The sequence below is a fragment of the Oryx dammah genome, unplaced genomic scaffold, assembly GCF_014754425.2.
Source record: "Oryx dammah isolate SB20612 unplaced genomic scaffold, SCBI_Odam_1.1 HiC_scaffold_1, whole genome shotgun sequence".
Taxonomy (NCBI): Eukaryota; Metazoa; Chordata; class Mammalia; order Artiodactyla; family Bovidae; genus Oryx; species Oryx dammah.
The window spans coordinates 99001789-99021228 of record NW_024070185.1 but is presented as its reverse complement, the minus strand read 5'-3'; the positions used below and the strand labels follow the sequence as shown (position 1 = coordinate 99021228).

Genomic DNA, 19440 nt, shown 5'->3' with positions numbered 1-19440 from the left:
CTTTTTAGAGCTTAAACATTTTTAAAACATCTTAATGCTCACATTTACAAGTAAAAAAAAAGTTTCTTTGGGGAGTGTGTGGTAGGATCCCTTTAATGTCTGTGTGCATGCGTGTAACAGGATAACAAGGTGCAGAGAGCTGTGTTCTTGTGGTAGCTGGTGCAAAAAGCCTTCCTAAGTAAAATTAATAGACATTGCAAACATTGTTTGAAATTGTTTTCATAGCAACAGGTATAGTGAAAGAAGGAATTTCTGAAGCTGTGTTACTTAAATTCACACAGTGGAAATTTAATATTATATTCCAAATATTGATATGATTCATGTTTAATTTCTTTAGCTTTTGAATGACTTTATTTTTAATTAAATGTGAAAAGGGAAAAAAAAAAGATGGACAGGACATGTTGTCAGTTGAACTTTACCTAAGGTTTCATATTAAATCTCTTGTGGTAATAGCGACTAACATTGAGCTCATATTATGTACATTTTTCTCAGGTGTTTTTGTGATGAGTCAGGTTGGCTAAAATGTCACTTATCACTCAATATACTGAGCTTTCAGTAAGAAAGAAGAATGAAATCTAGGCCAGTCCCTAGACTTTGTAAATGAGTAATTTTGAAGATGAGTGGTCCTTGCTATTATTGCCATTTTTGTCATGTGATTTTTTGTTGTTATTGTTTTATCTGTTATTTGCATGTATAAAAAAACCCTTATTTTTAAATAGTTGCAATAAATGTAATTGTTTTTTCAGCTTAATGCATCTTTTAATACCAACCCTTTTTCACATGAAATACCCTGTTGAATCATCAAAATCAGCTTCTCCGTTTAATCTTGCTGAGAAACCAAAGACTGTGCAGCTGCTTTTGGACTTCATGCTGGATGTCCTTTTGATGCCTTATGGGTAAGTAAACCAAAGCAAAACAAAACAAGTGCCCTTGCTCTTGACTGCTTTTACTGTGTGGAGTCCAGTACTCTTTTCAGTGATTCAACTTTCACGTGAAAATGAGTGTGTCTCAGGTTTGCTTTGGTGCAGCTCTGACCTCTCCTAAACTCCAGCCCCACTGCTTACTGATCTTAATGGCCTGGAGCCGCTTTTGTGCTTTCAGACTTGACCCATCCAAGCTGAAATCAATCTTTCCCAGTAAACGTAGTTTCTGTCCTTTAATTACCTCAGTGCTGTGATGATTCTCTTAGCCAGGTAGGCATACAATTATAAGTCGCTCCAGCTTTTGCTTCCTGGTTGCTTCAATGTCAGTTCCGTAAAATCCCCTACCACTGCCTCCACGTGCCCTGGAATCATTCCCATTGCCACCTTCTAGTTCTGGCTCCTTTAACCTCTTTTCACCTCTCTTCACGTTTCTCACCAGCTTCTCTTCTTTAGTACTGTCTACATTGCTGCAGAGTTTCCTGATTTTTCAAACGCAGATCTTACCAGGATACACTTTAAAATCCTTGGGCTGTTACTTTCCAGTCGTTACATGCACTGTGCATTTCATGCACTCCATGCGCTCTGTATCTCCTGGCCTGTCTTTGTTTTAAGAGCATACAGTTCCCTCTGCTTAGAATGCTTCCCCATCACAAAAGAAAGGAAGAAGGAAAGAAAACAGCAAGAAGCGACAGCTAAGAAAATCACTTAGAAAAAGCCTTGCAAAGGAGCTTAGACGTCAGCGCTGTTGTCTCTGACATAAACGCCTCGCCCTAGGCAGAGGACGCTCTCCTTGTCCGCATAACACTAAGCACCCGTCTGTGGGGCCGCTTTGTGTTTCGGTGCGGTGTTGACATGTCCCTGTCTCCTACTAGGCTGGGAGCTCTTTGAAGTCAGGAGTTGTTTGCTCCGGCTCAGGCTCCTGGTGCCCACATAGTGCTTCCAGTCTGCTCATTTTTTAGGTTGTCCTGCTGCCAGAGATATTTTTCTAAAGTACTGCTTCCATTGTGCTTCTTCGGTAACCTTGTGGGGCTCCCCATCGTCTGTCCCTCCCTCAGCCACAAGAGAGCTGACGCTTTTCACTTTCTCTCCTCTCCTGTTTGTTCTCTTGCTCTTCTGATTTGGCGGTTTTATTTTCTGGACCTTCCACTACCTCTGTGATGTGTGTGCTCAGTTGTGTATGACTCTTTGTGACCCCATGGACTGTAGCCCGCCAGGCTCTTCAGTCCGTGGAATTTTACAAGCAAGAATACTGGAGCAGGTTGCCATTTCCTCTCTAGGGAATCTTCCCGGCCCAGGGATCAAACCCACATCTCTTGTGTCTCCTGCATAGGCAGGCGTGTTCTTTACCAGCTGAGCCACCAGGGCAGCTACCATGGAACTGTGTCGCATCATTTCTTATTTCTCTGCAGTTTCTTTGTTGTCTGATAACATCCTGTGCTGTTGCGCGTGTTGTGTTGTTATTTTCTCAGCTTGCTCCAGTCGGCAGACACTCAAGTCTTACACCTCCTGTTGTTCCTCTGTCTGGTGTTTGGGATGGTAGTCTGTACAATATTAGTTGTTCAGTAATTGATTGGTTTACTTCCCGTGTACTGCCAGTCTTGCTGAAACTTAGAAATAAATGAAAATCTCCTTTTATAGTTGTTAAATCAGGAGGCAGCCAGAATTGGCAGGTGATGATGGCTTTGGTAATTTAACTTGGAAGTCCAAATTTTAACTTAGGCACACAATGTACCCAAGCCAGTGGTCCCTCACATTTTTCTTCCCAGTGAGAATTTGCATTGTTTATATATAAATATTAAAGTGGTTCTTCAACAAGTTTTTAAAAAATTAGATGAATTTAGGAATGAAATGAATATAATATATAGTAATGTGGAATAGTTTACTGTGCTGTTAGGCTCCTAGTGTTTAATTTTTACTGTAACGAATATTTTAATATCAAGTTTGGGAATTTGTCAGCTTAGAATTTTAGATTTCAAATGGACTTGAATCATTATTTATATCAAAGTTTTCATTTTGTAGATGAGAAATGCTTAATTGGTTTAAATGCTTAACCAGTTTAATTGGTTCAAAATGAATTTACCAGAAATCTTATTTTTAATCTATAGAAGCTAAAAATGAAATAGGATGATAAATCAATAAATAAGTATTTGTGAAGCTGTATGCTTTGAACATATAATGGAAAAAGCTGATCCTTATTATGATTTTTTTTTCTTTGGATCCTTTTGAATTTTTTCATTTTGGGGGCATTATATGCTTGTGTGGTAAGTGGTTTGGAGGTTTCAGTGGGTGTTCTAATGGAGAGATACAAGAAGTTTAAGGAGAATTGAACAGAAATGGGAATGAATATAAAATTATTCTCTGCTTTGGGTATAAAACAATAGCTTTTTTTTTTTTTAACTTCCATTACAGTCAACAAAATGTAGTGGGTTCATAGTGACTTTTAGAAATAATTTATGGATTGAGCATGAACAGAATACTTATATTCATTATTGGTAACTGTTATGGTTCATTTGTAGTCAAATTGAGCAGATATACTCTAACAGTTAATTTGCTGAGGATGTGGATACCTTTTAAAGATACCTATTTTTAAAATTCTCTTTTATGATGAAATTTTAATTTCAAGTGTTTATTCTCCAACAGAAATTCTGTGGGAGGAAAGTATGTAATTGAATGTATTGCATATGCATGTGTTTGCTTGTGTTTTTATAGAGGGGTTAAATTCCCATTTCCTTTCCAGATATGTGTTAAATGAATCCCAGAGTCGCCAAAATTCATCTTCAGCACAGGGTTCTTCTTCAAATAGTGGGGGAGGTTCTGGAATACCACAGCCTCCCCCAGGAATGAGCTTTTATGCTGCTAAACGAGTTATTGGAGATAACCCATGGACACCTGAACAGTTGGAACAGGTATCACACACTGTGTGTTCATATGGAGCTTACCCCTGCACACTTGCCCCTGTGAAGTCAGTCCGTGGAAGCATGTGTCAGAGAATTCCAGTTATTCAGGCTGTCTAATGAAATACATTTGAGAGGAGCGATTGATATAATGTGCTTACATCATCATGTCATTTATTGGTTAAAGCCCCAGGGAGAGGGAGGAGTGGGAAAAACTCTTCAGTTTTTCAAATGTTGCTTCCATATTTCACGTATAAAATACAGCCCACTTACAGATTGAATGTCTTTAACTTCTTTCATTTTAGTTTTTAATTATAGGTTTAATGTTTAGCTGCTTTGCTGCAGTTAAAATACAATTTATCTTATGTTATTCAGCTTTTTAGGGCTGTACGTTTTGTGTAAAGTGAGGAACAAGTGACCATGTGGGGGAAAAAAAGCATGACGCCCTTTTATATTTCTTCCTGGGAATTGAAAAATTGGCATTAAGAATTTTATTCTGGATTTAAACAGGACACAGATGTTCTCTGAGCAGCTTTTAAAAAAGACTGGTGCTCTACAGAGAAGGTGCCTCACTGTGTCTGTGTCATCAGGCACCTCAGGGAAGAACAGATGAGATCAGTATGTAATTATTTTGGAATTCAAGCAACATGGGTTAGTCTTCCAATCCTTCCTTTATCTCTCCATGGCAGTCTAAATGATTTGGTCCTTTTCTTTCTGGCAATGTAAGTGATCACTGATCAAAACAGTGTTCCCAGGAAAGGGAAGAATTCAAGTGGGCATTCTTGCCGCTCATAAATTTATAGAATGATTTGTTCAGCAAGGGTTCTATGTGATTAGATTAAATCTTCGTATTTATAGACCTTTTTTCTTCTTAAACTGTGATGTAAGAAAGAAAGGTAAATACTAGCAGAAGCTACTCTTTTAAGTGTGATCTATGTGACAGGCACTATACTGAGTACTTTGAATACATTATCTCATTTAATCCTCACAGCAGAACTGACAAGGCATAGAAATTATTGGTTCCATTTTGTAAAAAGAACTGAGTTTGGAGATTCACCACAGTCTCACTGCTAGTAGGAGGCTTTGCACCTAGGTCTCTCTGAGTGCTAAAGCTCTCAGTGCCGGAGAATCACTGTTAACATTAAATGGTAATCTTACATTGGTCATGATTTGATAATTCCTAAGGGCTTCTGTATGCCTTTTGTCCATTTCATGGTCGAGCCTTGAAGAGTTTGGTTTCAAGGATGAAAGCTGTTTTCCTCTAATTTTTAAATATCCCTTTTGTTTTCTACATTTTCTCTTTCAGATGAAACAGCTTTTCTTTTTTTCAAATGATAGTGTAAATAGTCAAATAATACAGAACATTATAACAAGAAATTAAAAATTACTCGGAATCCCACCACCCTAGTTTGTCATTCATCTTTCACCTACTCTATATATGTGTGTGTGTACACAGATGTAATTTTACACATTACATTTTTATATATGTAATATACTATTTGAACTTCATTTTTTTAAACAAAATGTCAGGTTTTAAAATAATGTCTTTTTAAATGTCTGTTTTAAATAATGCATAAATCACATAATATGTTTTGAACTAGTCTCCTGTTCCTAGACATGAGTATTGTTCTCAGTTTCCTTTGAACACTTTTTCTAGAAATCTTTATGACTCTCATAGTTGCAGGAAATGCTTGCATCTTCTCTGTTGTAGCTCTTGTTGCAAGTCAGTCGTATTGAAGGCAGGCATTTTTATGATCCGTTTGTCTGCTTTTTAAAATTGCATCCTTTGTCATTTAGTATTAATAATGTAAACTTTATCAGTCCTATTTCATATACATGAGAACTATTATGTAACTGAATTTAAAGGTAAAATTTCATTTTTCAGGCATATTTATCCTAAATTCAGTTATTTGTAGTGAGATTCATAGCTTCTTCATGTTGCATGAAGTTCTTAGCAGGATCTAAGAATCTCTTCTGCAGTCTGTGTCTCATTTTAGCCAGTTAGATTGAATGCTGTTTGATTAGAATTTTCCTTACATTTGAAATTCTTGCATATGTTTGAAATCATGTTGTTTTCAGTATGTAGGAATGTAGAGGGCAGAGTTAGTATGTTAGCAGTAGAATAGAACTTCATGGACTGTGAGTTTTATTTCTTTTTGAACTGTCACAAGAATCCATGGAGTACTTCACTCCTCATGTACCACACTCTACCTAGAGGCTCCAGATTTGGACTTCAATTCAAGGCTTCACCTTTCTAGAGAGGCTTTTCACCCCAATAGGAAGGCTTTGTATCATAGTGGCCTTGGAGTCTGAGAGACTTGGGTTTGGATTGTGCCGTCATCATTTATTAAATGTCTTAATCTCTTCAGCCTTGCCTCAGTTTTCTTATCAGAAAAATGGGTATAATGATACTCATTTCGTAGATTGTGAGGGTTAAATGAAATCATGAATAGGTATGGTCTAGTATGGTCCCTGGCACACTGTAAGGCTAAATAGGAGTGGCTACTGTTGTTCTATTAATCTTTGGTTTATGACCATAGTAATATGTTAAACAGATACTTCAGGTTGGTGGTCTTTGTTTCTCTGATCGATATTTTTCCTTCCCTTCATTTATCTACAGTGCAAATTGGGTATAGTGAAATTCATAGAAGCTGAGCAGGTGCCTGAGCTCGAAGCTGTTCTCCACCTGGTAATTGCTTCTAGTGACACACGGCACAGCGTAGCCACTGCAGCAGACCTGGAGCTGAAAAGCAAGCAAAGGTGAGCGCCTTCCCCCTTTAAACTTTAGAAGCTGAAAAGATGCTAGATTTCTAAAAGCTTGCTCAGCACATATTTTTTTCAGCTTTTGCATAATGGGGCATTCAATTTATGAGATTGTGAAATATACCTAATTTGTATGAAAGACAGTTTGCTGAGGAGCAGAATTCTATATAAGGCAAAGAGGAAAAGCTGTTTGGAGAAGCAGTCTAAAATTGGAATGGATAAGGATAATTACCGTAAGAACTGAGACCTTTGTTTAGGTAAATGAACTTAAAGAACCAATGTTAAGAAAAATGTCGAAACCCAAAAGTTACTCATTTTTGATTCTTCCTCTAAAATTCTTTGAGATGGTTTTTAATAAAGGATATGTAAGTATTATGGTTAATACGAAAATCAGGTCCCGTGAAAAGAGATACTGAATAGGTCTTAATATACACAGGAAAAAATACATATAATAAATAGACTCATGGAAAAAATTGTATATAAGAAATCAAATCACGTACAATAAAACAATAGTATGCCAACTGTTAAATAAAATTGTGTAACAGTTGATTACTCCATTTAAGTTTCTGTTGAAACTGCTGTGCTTATTATACCCTGTTGATTGACGCTGTAAAATTTTTGGAAAGCAGTTTGTAGTAGGTAATGAATCATAAGAATACTTATAGTCTTTTTTTATCTGAATCTTCTGGGACTTTATCCTAAGAGAATCATTCAAAAGAAGAGAAATACTATATTTAGAAAAATGTTACAGATTCATTAATTGTATTATTTCCTATAATTGTTAAAAAAGGAAACAAAATCAGATTTCTACAGTGGGTAAATAGTGAAATTAAGTATGTGACCTATATAGAGTATTATATCTATATAGGTATTATTATCTTCCCAAATAATTATAAAAATAATACAGCAACATATAAATTGCTCCAACATAATGACAAATGAATAACACATAATACAAAATGATATATGTACTGATTTTTAATAAATGACATGTGCAAAGACTGGAAAGTACATGAAAAATTGAAGATACCTTGTTTTAAAAAATCAGATTATGGAATACTTCATTCTTGGATTTATTTTAATGCTTAATGTAATAAAAAGACCATGGAATGTGGGTAAGATTATAAAACTTTATAAAGGTATATATTACAGTTTTCCCTCTCCAAAGAAATATAAGTAAGTGTCACAGGATAATGAAATTCATTGTGTCTTAGTTTGCTTGTTAAAATATAAGTGATCTGTGTCTGTGTGGTGGTGGTCGGGAATGCATGTCTGTCATGGAATTAATTCTGGTCCTGCCTCTTGCTGATTGTCTGAATTTGGAAGACTCACTTAACCTCACTAGGCTTTGGACTCTGTAAAATGAGAAATTTGGACCAGATTGTACTTAACATTCCCTACCAAGTCTAAAATTCTTTCATGCTGCTATGACTGTGTCTTCCTGGTATCTCCTTCAAGAAATTTATTTGGTTTTGAAGTGTCAAAAAACCTTTTTAAAAAATTTTATTCAAGTATAGTTGATATACGGTGTTGCGTTAATTTCTGCTGTACAGCAAAGTGATTCAATTACGTATATATATTTTATAGTTTTATAAAATTATAAAATATATTTTATATATATATATACTTTTCTATATTCTTTTCCATTATGGTTGACCACAGGATATTTAAGATAGTTCACTGTACCATACAGTAGGACCTTGTTATTTATCCTTTCTATATATATAGCTTTATGTATTTATATTAAAAAAATTTAAGTACAGTTAATTATAGCATTGTGTTTATTTTCTGCTGTACAGCTAAGTGACTCAGTTATACATATATTCTTTGTCATATTCCTTACCATTATGGTTTTTCACAGGGTGTTGAATATAATTCCTTGTGCTATACAGTAGGAGCTCGTTGTTTATCCATCCTGTGTATAATAGTCTGCATCTGCTTATCCCTAACTCACAGTTCTTCCTCCCTCCTCCCCCTTGGCAACTGCAAGTCTGCTCTCTGTATCTGTGACTGTTTCATAGATAAGTTCATTTGTGCCGTATTTTAGATTCCACATACAAGTGATAGATCATGTGTTATTTGTCTTTCTCTTTCTGTCTTGCTTCACTCAATATGATAATCTCTAGGTCCATCCGTGTTGCTGCGAATGGCATTAGTTCATTCTTTTTTGTGGCTGAGTACTATTCCATTGAATTTATGTGCCATGTCTTCTTTATCCATTCATCTGTTGATGGGCATTTAGATTGTTTCCATGTCTTCATGTCTTGGCTATTATGAATAATGCCGCTGTGAGCATACACATGCATGTATCTTTTTGTATTATTGTTTCGTCAGGATGTATACCCAGGAGTGGGATTGCCAGGACCCACTGGCAAGTCTTTTTTTTTTTTTTGAGGACCCTCCAAACTGTTTTCCAAAAAAACTTCCTTTAAAACTTCGTTTTGTTTGGACTGGCTCCATTCTTTACACCATGCAATAGATTGGATTGTGGGATATATAAATGTGGTGCTAAAGTATTCTGATTAGTTTTGGTTTTGTTCATTAAAACAAGTGTATTTTCCAAAAAAAAAAAAATAGTGTAACATTGTTGAGAGGTAAAAAGTGAGTTGAGAACAATATGTAGTTAGCCCATTTTGTTAAATAGAAATCCCAAAGTCTCTCTTCAAGCGATCCTTGTCTATATTGATCTATCTACCTGCCATACCCATCTAGCTATTTTATGTGCATAGGAAAGAAGTCTAGAAAAAGATACACCAAAGTTAGTGGTTACTGAAAAGAAATCGAGAGAGCTAGGGTGCAGAGTATAAGGAATTGTATTCTCTATATTAATAATTTTTGAATTTTCATAAGCGTGTAATCAGAAAACTAAAGCTAGAAAGGTGACAAGAGAAAAGTAGAAGAAACAGTGAAAGTTATCCTTATTAGTTAACCACTGTTAGGTTTTTTGTTTGTTTTACTAAAGTGTGTGTGTTTTGTCAAATCTGTAAACTTAAAGTATTTATAGGAGAGAAACAAAGGTGGAACTCAAGGATTAGTTAGTAGAAATCAGCTGAGGAAAGATATAGGTAAATATAAGTAGGATTGTAGACTGTCTTTGAGGATAGTAGGATTTTGGCTATCCAAATGAGGTATTTTGATAAGAGATGAAAGAAGAGCTGAATTAGGAAAACAGTCTAAGCACCGTGGTAACTTACATTTGCACAGATACAACATGGTTTGAAAGCAGAATCAAGGTCAAAAGAGAGAAGATAGTGTGGTTAAATCTTACTATTCAAGTGAAACACAGAACTGCATTATCACTTGGTTTATAGAATGACTGGTTGGCAGCTGCTGCAGAGGGTGGGTGTACATCACCAGTCACATTATATTTCTAAGTCAGAGGTCCCCAGCCTCCACACCATGGACCAGTCCTGCTGTCAGATCAGCAATGGCATTAGATTAGAAATAAACTGCACAATAAATGTAGTGCACTTGAATCAGTCCCAAACCATCCTTCCCTCCACCAACCCGTGGTCTGTGGAAAAACTGTTTTCCACAAAATCAGTCCCTGGTACCCAGAAGGTTGGGGGGTGATGTTCTGAGTCACCTTATTGTGGGGCCCAATTAGGAATAAGTCTTAATGACTAAATGGCAGCAAGACTGCTCTGTAGAATTAGGTGTTAAGACTGCAAGTGTGTGCTGGTAGATAAGAGGGGGATGCTGGAGGTCACAGTGACACAGAATTTGAGAAATGCCATGGGCTGTAAGCTTCCTAGGGTTGTGGCTTTAATGGGTAAAATGGTTTTTTTGGTCACTTTCCATATCACTTTTGAATTTCCAAGTGGCTAAACAGAAGAACCGTGCCTCAGGGCTCTTTGAACAAGTGTAGTATGGCTCTGCTTTGTTGGACCTGCTCTGTGTCATTGACCCTGAGAATGGAATATAGTCCAGATTTCTTGAGTGGTACCAAATCGGGCCACTGGCTGCAGTGATCTATGTTACATTGAATCATGGTGGGATAAGGGACTTGATTTTTCCTGTTTGAAAACTAAGTTTGATAGAAGTTAATCCCCTTCCTTCTCTTTTGCAGTCAATTGCCTTCTCTTCATTTGTGTATTTATAACATTTTTCTTTAGTACTGTATTGAGGTTACGATATTTTGAAATTATTGAAGTGGGAGAGAAAAATAATAATTTTAACAAGCTTTGTTGAAACTTTCTGTAGCTTGATTGACTGGAATAATCCTGCCATCATTAATAAGATGTACAAGGTATACCTTGGAGATATACCACTGAAAACAAAAGAGGTAGGTTGTTTTGGTTTATTCTTACATCGTCATAAAAGCATCTTATTGACATGGTGATACTTGAACATTTTCTCCAGGTTATTTTGATCTAGGCTGAACATACGCTATAGGAAGTACTAGTTTGAGACCATACTAGTGTCGGTAGATTAAAATCTCCTGAAGTAGCTTAGTTTACCTGATGTGGTGTTTTTAATTCAGCTGCCTAGGCTAGGCCTCAGTAAACATTTTCTGTAGATATTTTCGACTTTAATGGCTTTATAGTTCTGAGGCTGCAGCTGCTCAATTCTGCCATAGCGTGACAGCAGCCAGAGAACATAGCAGAAGGAGCATGGCCGTGTTCCAGTAAGACTTTATTAATAGTGAAATTTGAATTTCTTATTATTTTGTGAAATACAATTTTATAGAATATCGCTTTGATTTTTAAAAAATCGTTTGAAAATGTAAAACCTTCTTTTAACTCACAGACCTTACCAAGACATAGTAGGCTGGATTTGGCTCATGGGCTGTAGTTTGTTGACTCCTGGTCTAGAATCTAGGACAGTAGGTGGGTTCTTCTGATTTTTCAAAGTAAGATGTTGCTTAACAACATAAGTTCTTTTTAGTTCACTGTGTTTAGAAGTATTCCAAGTCTAAACCTAGACATACAGAATTATTTGTTTGCTTTCTAAACCATAAATAGTTGTTTTAAAAATCGTATTAACTCCTGTTAGATTAAACTGAGTGTAATAGAGACTGCCCAGTGGTTAAGACTCCCTGCTTCCACTGCAAGGGGCAGGGGTGTGATCCCTGATTAGTGAACTGAGATCCCTCATGCTGTGACACAGGCCTCCCTCCACCTCCCCGAAGAAGAAGAAGTTGTGTGTGATGTAGCAGAAAGAACAGTGAGTTGGGAATTCTCACCCCGCCCTGATTCTCCTCCTGAATGGATGCGCATAAATGTCTTGGAGAGGAGAGATCTGGCTTATTGCACAACTTTCCTGGGCATCCTGTTCTTCATGTAGAAGAACCACTAGGTCAGTGGTTCTCAGAGTGTGGTCCATAGGTCACAGAGGGTCAGAGGTTCACAAAGTCAAGACAGTTTTTGCCTTTTTTTTTTTCCTGTGTTGAATTTTGCACTGATGGTGCAAAAGCAGTGATGTGTGTCACTACTGGGACCTTAGCATGAATCAGAGCTGTGTCATTAAATAATTATTAGGAATCATTCTGTTCCTCACTATCAGCACTCTTGGTTAAAAAGGAGAGAGGAAATAAAACTCAGCTTACGAATATCCTTGATGAATTCATGCAGAAAAAATTATTTTATATTAAGAGTAGAGAGACAAACTCTGGTTATTAAGATGGGTATTTGGCATGAATTTTCTCTTTTAAAATGAAAAAAAAATAAGGTTTCAAGAAAAACAGTTAACATGCTCTGTTGGCAGTGGTGAAAGTTGAGCTTTTTAAGCAAAAATTAGAATTTTGGGAAATTTGTATTCATTGTGTTGAGCATGACAGCTTGTCAGGATTAAAGAGTTTTCTGATAAGATTGGTCATGATATTAACGTGTGATTTGTGTGTGTGTAGATGTTTTATAATGAAATATTTGCGTAACTCAGTGAGCCAGTATTTTTCAAATGACCAGTGTTGTTACAGAAGCATACAAGGGTAAGGGAGCCATTTAATATAATATAACAGAGTGGTGGAATTTAGTATACTGTAACAGTATGCAGAGGTTCCATTGATACATTTTCAAATCCACATGACAACCTTTAAGAAACTATTGTACATCAAGTTTGTGGAAGTTTGTGGGTGGTATCCGTATTTAGAATATCTGTAATTAAGAATATCTGTAATTACCTGAAAAACCTAGTAAAATCATCACCAATTTTCCAGTCACATATCTGTGTGAAGCTGGCTTTATTTTTTTTTAATATACTTAAACCAAAATAACATATCACAACAGATTAAATGCTGAAAAAGATACAGGAATCCAGCTTTCTTCTATGAAAGTGGATAGTGAAGAGATTTATAGAAAAAACAGTACAATTCTCTCAGTGCAGTTTTTTGTTTTGAAAAGTGTAGTTTTTAATTTGTCTAAAAGTATGTTATTTATGAAAATATATCATGGCTTTAATACTATTTTTAAGTGAATAAGTACTTAAAATTTTTTCAGTTTTAATTTCTAATATAGTAAGTATTCATAGATATTCCAGTATAAAAGAAATATCTTTGGAAGCTTCAGTAGTTTTTAAGAGTATAAAGGGGTCTTGAAACACAAGTTTTAGAGACCGTTGATTTAGATGATCTCTCATGATTTCTTTCAATTGATAATAATTTTGAAGTGCTGAATTATAATGTTTTCAACAGGGAGCAGTTCTGAAGCCAGAGCTGAAAAGGGACCCAGTCAGCACAAGGGTCAAATTAAAGATTGTCCCCCACCTTCTTCGTTCTAGACAAGCTGCTGAAACTTTCCCAGCTAACATTCAGGTAACTGATTTTTTTTTTTTTTTTCAAGAGAAATACAACCTGTTTACAACTTTTAGGTCTGTGTAACTAGAGAAAGAACTGCATTAATGAATATTCAGGAGGTAGATTGATATGTATAACAAGATTAATGAGGTTCTTTTTTCTCTCAAGTTTAGCTGTAGAAAATACTTAAAATTTTTTATTATCGAGACTTCCCTGGTGGTCCAGTGGTTAAGACTTTGTTTTCCAGTACAGGGGGTGCAGGTTCCATCCCTGGTCGGGGAGCTGAGATCCCACATGTCTTGGAGCCGAAAAACCTAAACATAAAACAGAAACAGTGTTGTAACAAAATCTGTAAACATTTTTTTAAAATGGTCCACATAAAATATTAAAAATTTTTGATTATAGAATATATATTCTATATGGTTACCATTCACTCTAAATGTATGGTGATAATCCCTTTCAAACTAGTGCTTTTCTGAGTGGTGTTTTTCCAAAAATGGTAGTAGCAGGAACTTGTGGAATAAGTGGAATAATGAGTGGAAATAACGAGTCATCCTTGCTTGGAGCCCCACATGCAGGCAGCGGCCACAGCCTCTGAGCTCTGCCGCCTCAATATCTTCGTCTCCCTAGGGCAGGTGCTGACGTTAATGGAGATCGTCACTTCTTGTTTTGCTTGTCTTCCTTCCAGTTCTCTTCCTTGTTGCCGCGTCTTGCCCACAGTCAGTCTGTTTTCTGTGTTGCCACCAGTTATTTTTGTACTTGGAAATCTTTGTACTCTTTTGGTATGGGATATGAGCCCCTCCGCAAAAGCCCTTGCCTTTCATCCGAGTGATGACCAGTCCAGCTCTAGAGACAATTTATTTGAGCATGGTTTTGTCATTAGTTACCTGGCTTTTGATCTTGAAACGGCAACCCACTCCAGTGTTCTTGCCTGGGAAATCCCACGGACAGAGGAGCCTGGCTGGCTACAGTCCACGGGGTTGCAAAGGGTCAGACACAACAACAAGTACAACTTTTCATCTTAAATAAACCTTAAGGTTTTTTCCCTGTTTTTCTTTAAACATTTAAAAAAAATCTGTAGAATGGGTGTAATGATAGTAGATAGCTCATAGAAGTGTTGTAAAGACTTGAGTGGGATAGCCGATAGAAGACTTAGAGCATGCTGCTAGTACTGACTCAGTGAGAAAGTTCTCAGTAAATGGTGGAAAGGCAGCGGTTATTTCCCATCTGGTCTCGTATCTCAGCACCCCTCGCCCTATAGCTTACGGACCAGCAAAGATCGTTGCTCTTAAGCGTGCCATTTTCATGGCTCTGTTTCATGCCTCCTGGAGTAGGGCCCCTCCCCCTGTAGCCTGGTAAACATCTACTCCGTTTTAGGATTTTCTCTAGTGTGCCCCCTCCTATCTAGAATGTCCTTATTTCCTGCCTCTCCTCCCTTTCAGTCCCAAAGTAAGAACACACTCGTCTTGCTCACTGTATGCGTATGGTGGACATTGACTTCTGTCTTCATGTCTGTCCCTCTTAAGACTTATTTAAGTGGCTGCTTCCTCTTCCTAACTTCTGTCTTCATCTCTCTCCTTCTTCAGGCTTCTTTGTTCTACTTCCTCCTCCTAGGTGATACAGCTTTTATTTCCAATATCTGCTCTCCAATATTTAGTAGTAGTAGTGTTAGTCACTCAGCGGTGTCTGACTCTTTGCGACCCCATGAACTGGAGCTCACCAGGCTCCTCTGTCCATGGGATTCTGCAGGCAGGAATTCTGGAGTGGGTTGCCGTTTCCTTCTCCAGGGGATCTTCCTGACCCAGGGATCGAACCTGGGTCTCCTGCATTGCAGGCAGATTCTTTACCATCTGAGTTACAGGGAAGTCCTTGACTGATTTCAAATACTGTGTTCTGTGTTTCCATAAACATAAAATAATCACAGAGCTTCTTCCATTTTGCATACTAGGCACTGTTTTCCCTCGTAGTGGCTTAATAATTTTGGTTCAGAAATGGTGGTGGTAGTAATGCTACATTATATAATAAGCAGCTAGAATTATGTGGCAGAATACTCATAGACCTCTTGTAGGTCTACACTTTGTCAGTCAGTTCAGTTCAGTCGCTCAGTTGTGTCTGACTCTTTGTCAGCCCATGGACTGCAGCACACCAGGCTTCCCTGTTCATCACCAGCTCCCGGGGCTTGCTCAAACTCGAGTCGGTAATGCCATCCAACCATCTCATCCTCTGGTGTCCCCTTCTCCTCCCACCTTCAATCTTTCCCAGCATCAGGGTCTCTTCAAGGGTCAGTTCTTCCCATCAGGTGGCCAAAGGATTGGAGTTTCAGCTTCAGCATCAGTTCTTCCAATGAATGTTCAGGACTGATTTCCTTTAGGATGGACTGGTTGGATCTCCTTGCAGTCCAAGGGACTCTCAGGAGTCTTCTCCAACATCACAGTTTAAAAGCATCAGTTCTTTGGTGCTCAGCCTTCTTTCTAGTCCAACTCTCACATCCATACATGACTACTGGAAAAATTGTAGCTTTGACTAGATGGACCTTTATTGGCAAAGTAATGTTGCTGCTTTTTAATATGCTGTTTAGGTTGGTCATAACTTTTCTTCCAAGGAGCAAGTGTCTTTTAATTTCATGGCTGCAGTCACCATCTGCAGTGATTTTGGAGCCCAAGAAAATAAAAGCCTGTCACTGTTTCCACTGTTTCCCCATCTATTTGCCATGAAGTGATGGGACCGGATGCCATAATTTTAGTTTTCTGAATATTGAGTTTTAAGCCAAAATTTTCACTCTCCTCTTTCACTTTCATTAAGAGGCTCTTCAGTTCTTCGCTTTCTACTGTAAGGGTGGTGTCCTCTACATATCTGAGGTTATTGATATTTCTTCCAAAAACCTTGAACCAGCTTGTGCTTCATCCAGCCCAGCATTTCGCATGATGTACTATGCATAGAAGGTAAATAAGCAGGGTGAGAATATACAGCCTTGACGTACTCTTTTCCCAATTTGGAACCAGCCTATTCTTCCATGTCCATTCGATCTGTTGCTTCTTGACCTGCATACAGATTTCTCAGGAGGCAGGTCTGGTGTTCTGGTATTCCCATCTCTTGAAGAATTTTCCAGTTTGTTGTGATCTACACAGTCAAAGGCTTTAGTGTAGTCAATAAAGCAGAAGTAGATGTTTTTCTGGAATTCTCTTGCTTTTTTGATGATCCAGCGGATGTTAGCAGTTGGATCTCTGGTTCCTCTGCCTTTTCTAAGTCCAGCTTGAACATCTGGAAGTTCACAGTTCATTTACTGTTGGAAGCCTCACTTGGAAAATTTTGAGCATTACTTTGCTAGCGTGTGAAATGAGTACAATTGTACGGTAGTTTGAACATTCTTTGGCATTTCCTTTCTTTGAGATTGGAATGAAAACTGACCTTTTCCAGTCCTGTGGCCACTGCTGAGTTTTCCAAATTTGCTAGAAGTTTGAGTGCAGCACTCATCTTTTAGGATTTGAAATCGCTCAAGTGGAATTCCATCACCTCCACTAGCTTTGTTCATAGTGATGCTTCCTAAGGCCCACTTGACTTTGCATTCCAGGATGTCTGGCTCTAGGTGAGTGATCACACCATCATGATTATCTGGGTCATTATCTGGGTCATGAAGATCTTTTTTGTATAGTTCTTCTGTGTATTCTTGCCACCTCTTCTTAAAATCTTCTGTTTCTGTTAGGTCCATACCACTTCTGTCCTTTATTGTGCCCATCTTTGCATGGAATATTCCCTTGGTATCTTTAATTTTCTTGAAGAGATCTCTAGTGTTTCCCATTCTGTTGTTTTCCTCTGTTTCTTTGCATTGATCGCTGAGGAAGGCTTTCTTATCTCTCCTTTCTGTTCTTTGGATCTCTGCATTCAAATGGGTATATCTTTCTTTTTCTCCTTTGCCTTTTGTGTCTTTTCTTTTCTCATCTATTTGTAAGGCCTCCTCAGGCAGCCATTTAGCCTTTTTGCATTTCTTTCTTGGGGGTGGTCTTGATCCCTGTGTCCTGTACAGTGTCACAAACCTCCATCCATAGTTCTTTAGGCATTCTGTCTATCAGATCTAATCCCTTGAATCTATTTCTCACTTCCACTGTATAATCATAAGGGATTTGATTTAGGTCATACCTGAATGGTCTACTGGTTTTCCCTACTCTTCAATTTAAGTCTGAATTTGGCAATAAGGAGTTCATGATCTGAGTCACAGTCAGCTCCCAGTCTTGTTTTTGCTGACTGTTTAGAGCTTCTCCATCTTTGGCTGCAAAGATTATAATCAGTCTGATTTAGGTGTTGACCATCTGGTGAAGTCCATGTGTAGAGTCTTCTCTTATGTTGTTGGAAGAGGGTGTTTGCTATGACCAGTGCATTCTCTTGGCAAAACTCTATTAGCCTTTGCCCTGCTTCGTTTTGTACTCCAAGGCCAAATTTGCCTGTTACTTCAGGTGTTTCTTGACTTCCTACTTTTGCATTCCAGTCCCCTATAATGAAAAGTACTTCTTTTTTGGGTGTTAGTTCTAGAAGGTCTTGTAGGTCTTCATAGAACCGTTCAACTTCAGCTTCTTCAGCATTATTGGTTGGGGCATAGACTTGAATTACTGTGATATTGAATGATTTGCCTTGGAAATGAATGGAGATCATTCTCTCATTTTTAAGATTGCATCCAAGTACTGCATTTCAGATTCTCTTGTTGACTATGATGGCTACTCCATTTCTTCTAAAGGATTGTTGACCACAGTAGTAGATATAATGGTCATCTGAGTTAAATTCGTCCGTTCCAGTCCATCTTAGCTCACTGATTCCTAGAATGTTGATGCTCACTCTTGCCATCTGTTGACCACTTCCAATTTGCCTTGATTCATGGACCTAACATTCCAGGTTCCTATGCAATATTGTTCTTTATAGCATTGAGCTTTGCTTCCATCACCAGTCACATCCACAACTGGGTGTTGTTTTTGCTTTGGCTCTATCTTCATTCTTTCTGGAGTTATTTCTCCACTGATCTTCAGTAGCATATTGGGCACCTACCAACCTGGGGAGTTCATCTTCCAGTGTCTTGTCTTTTTGCTTCTTCATACTGTTTGGGGTTCTCAAGGCAAGAATACTGTAGTGGTTTGTCATTCCCTTCTCCAATGGACCACATTTTGTCAGAACTCTCCACCATAACCCATCTGTCTTGGGTGGCCCTACACAGCCTGGCTCATAGTTTCATTGAGTTAGACAAGGCTGTGGTCCATGCGATCAGTTTGTGATCTTTTGTACTACACTTTGTTCTTCAAAATTAATGCAGTCTCTTTCATACAAGTATTCTAGCTGACGGCTGTAGGAAGCCAACAAGTAGCTTCAATAAACTGTCTGGATAACAAAAGCAGTGGAAGCTACCACTAGGAAGCAACAGAGAGTTCATGCTGCAGTGGGCCACCACTCTCATGCAGAGGACATCAGGAGATTAAATTATTTGGGAGGTATTAGGTTTCTTAATTACATGTGAATTTATTTTGAAAGCATCTTCTCTGCGGGGGAGTGGTGGCCCACTGCAGCATGAACTTTGTGTTGCTTCCTAGTGGAAGCCCCACGAATAGTGTAATACAAAAGACCTACTGTTGAATCCTCAGTCGTATTTGAAAATAATAAATTGCTGTTCTTCTTAATTGGTATTCTTGATATTCTGTTTTCATAGGTGGTGTATGATGGACTCTTTGGTACAAATACAAATTCAAAATTAAGAACATTATCCCTGCAATTTGTGCATCACATTTGTGTAACGTAAGTTTTTTGCACTGTTTATAAAGTTTTCAAGCCGTTCAGAGTGATGAAGGGATGTAAGAGCATCTCACCTAGAAAGAAAATGTGTTTGCTTACCTTAAAATATGTCACATTTTGATAGATTATTTAAACTTATATCATTCATATCTCTGTTTTAAGTAATAATCTGAAACAATATGTAATTATGAGATTCTTACATCTTGCTTTGTGTATGTGTTGTTTTTTAACAAGCTGTCCAGAAATCAAGATTAAGCCATTAGGTCCAATGCTTTTGAATGGTCTCACCAAGCTAATCAATGAATATAAAGAAGTAAGTGACTTTTTTTTTTTTTTTTTTTGGTTAATATTTTAGTTT

The 19440-nt window shown here is 37.6% G+C and overlaps 1 protein-coding gene across 6 annotated transcripts in view; it reads left to right on the top strand.

Annotated features, from left to right (window-relative positions):
• The window catches only part of ECPAS (Ecm29 proteasome adaptor and scaffold), a 109473-nt gene that overhangs the window by 36452 nt on the left and 53581 nt on the right, over positions 1–19440 (top strand). For 3 of the 6 annotated variants that reach the window (XM_040239230.1, XM_040239244.1, XM_040239237.1), the window contains 7 exons: positions 747–896; positions 3661–3829; positions 6438–6577; positions 10784–10865; positions 13212–13331; positions 19000–19085; positions 19317–19395. In XM_040239230.1, coding sequence (XP_040095164.1) covers positions 747–896; positions 3661–3829; positions 6438–6577; positions 10784–10865; positions 13212–13331; positions 19000–19085; positions 19317–19395 — 826 coding nt within the window. The remainder of the gene's footprint in view (positions 1–746; positions 897–3660; positions 3830–6437; positions 6578–10783; positions 10866–13211; positions 13332–18999; positions 19086–19316; positions 19396–19440) is intronic. The other 3 variants (XM_040239260.1, XM_040239269.1, XM_040239252.1) reach the window with 1 other exon arrangement.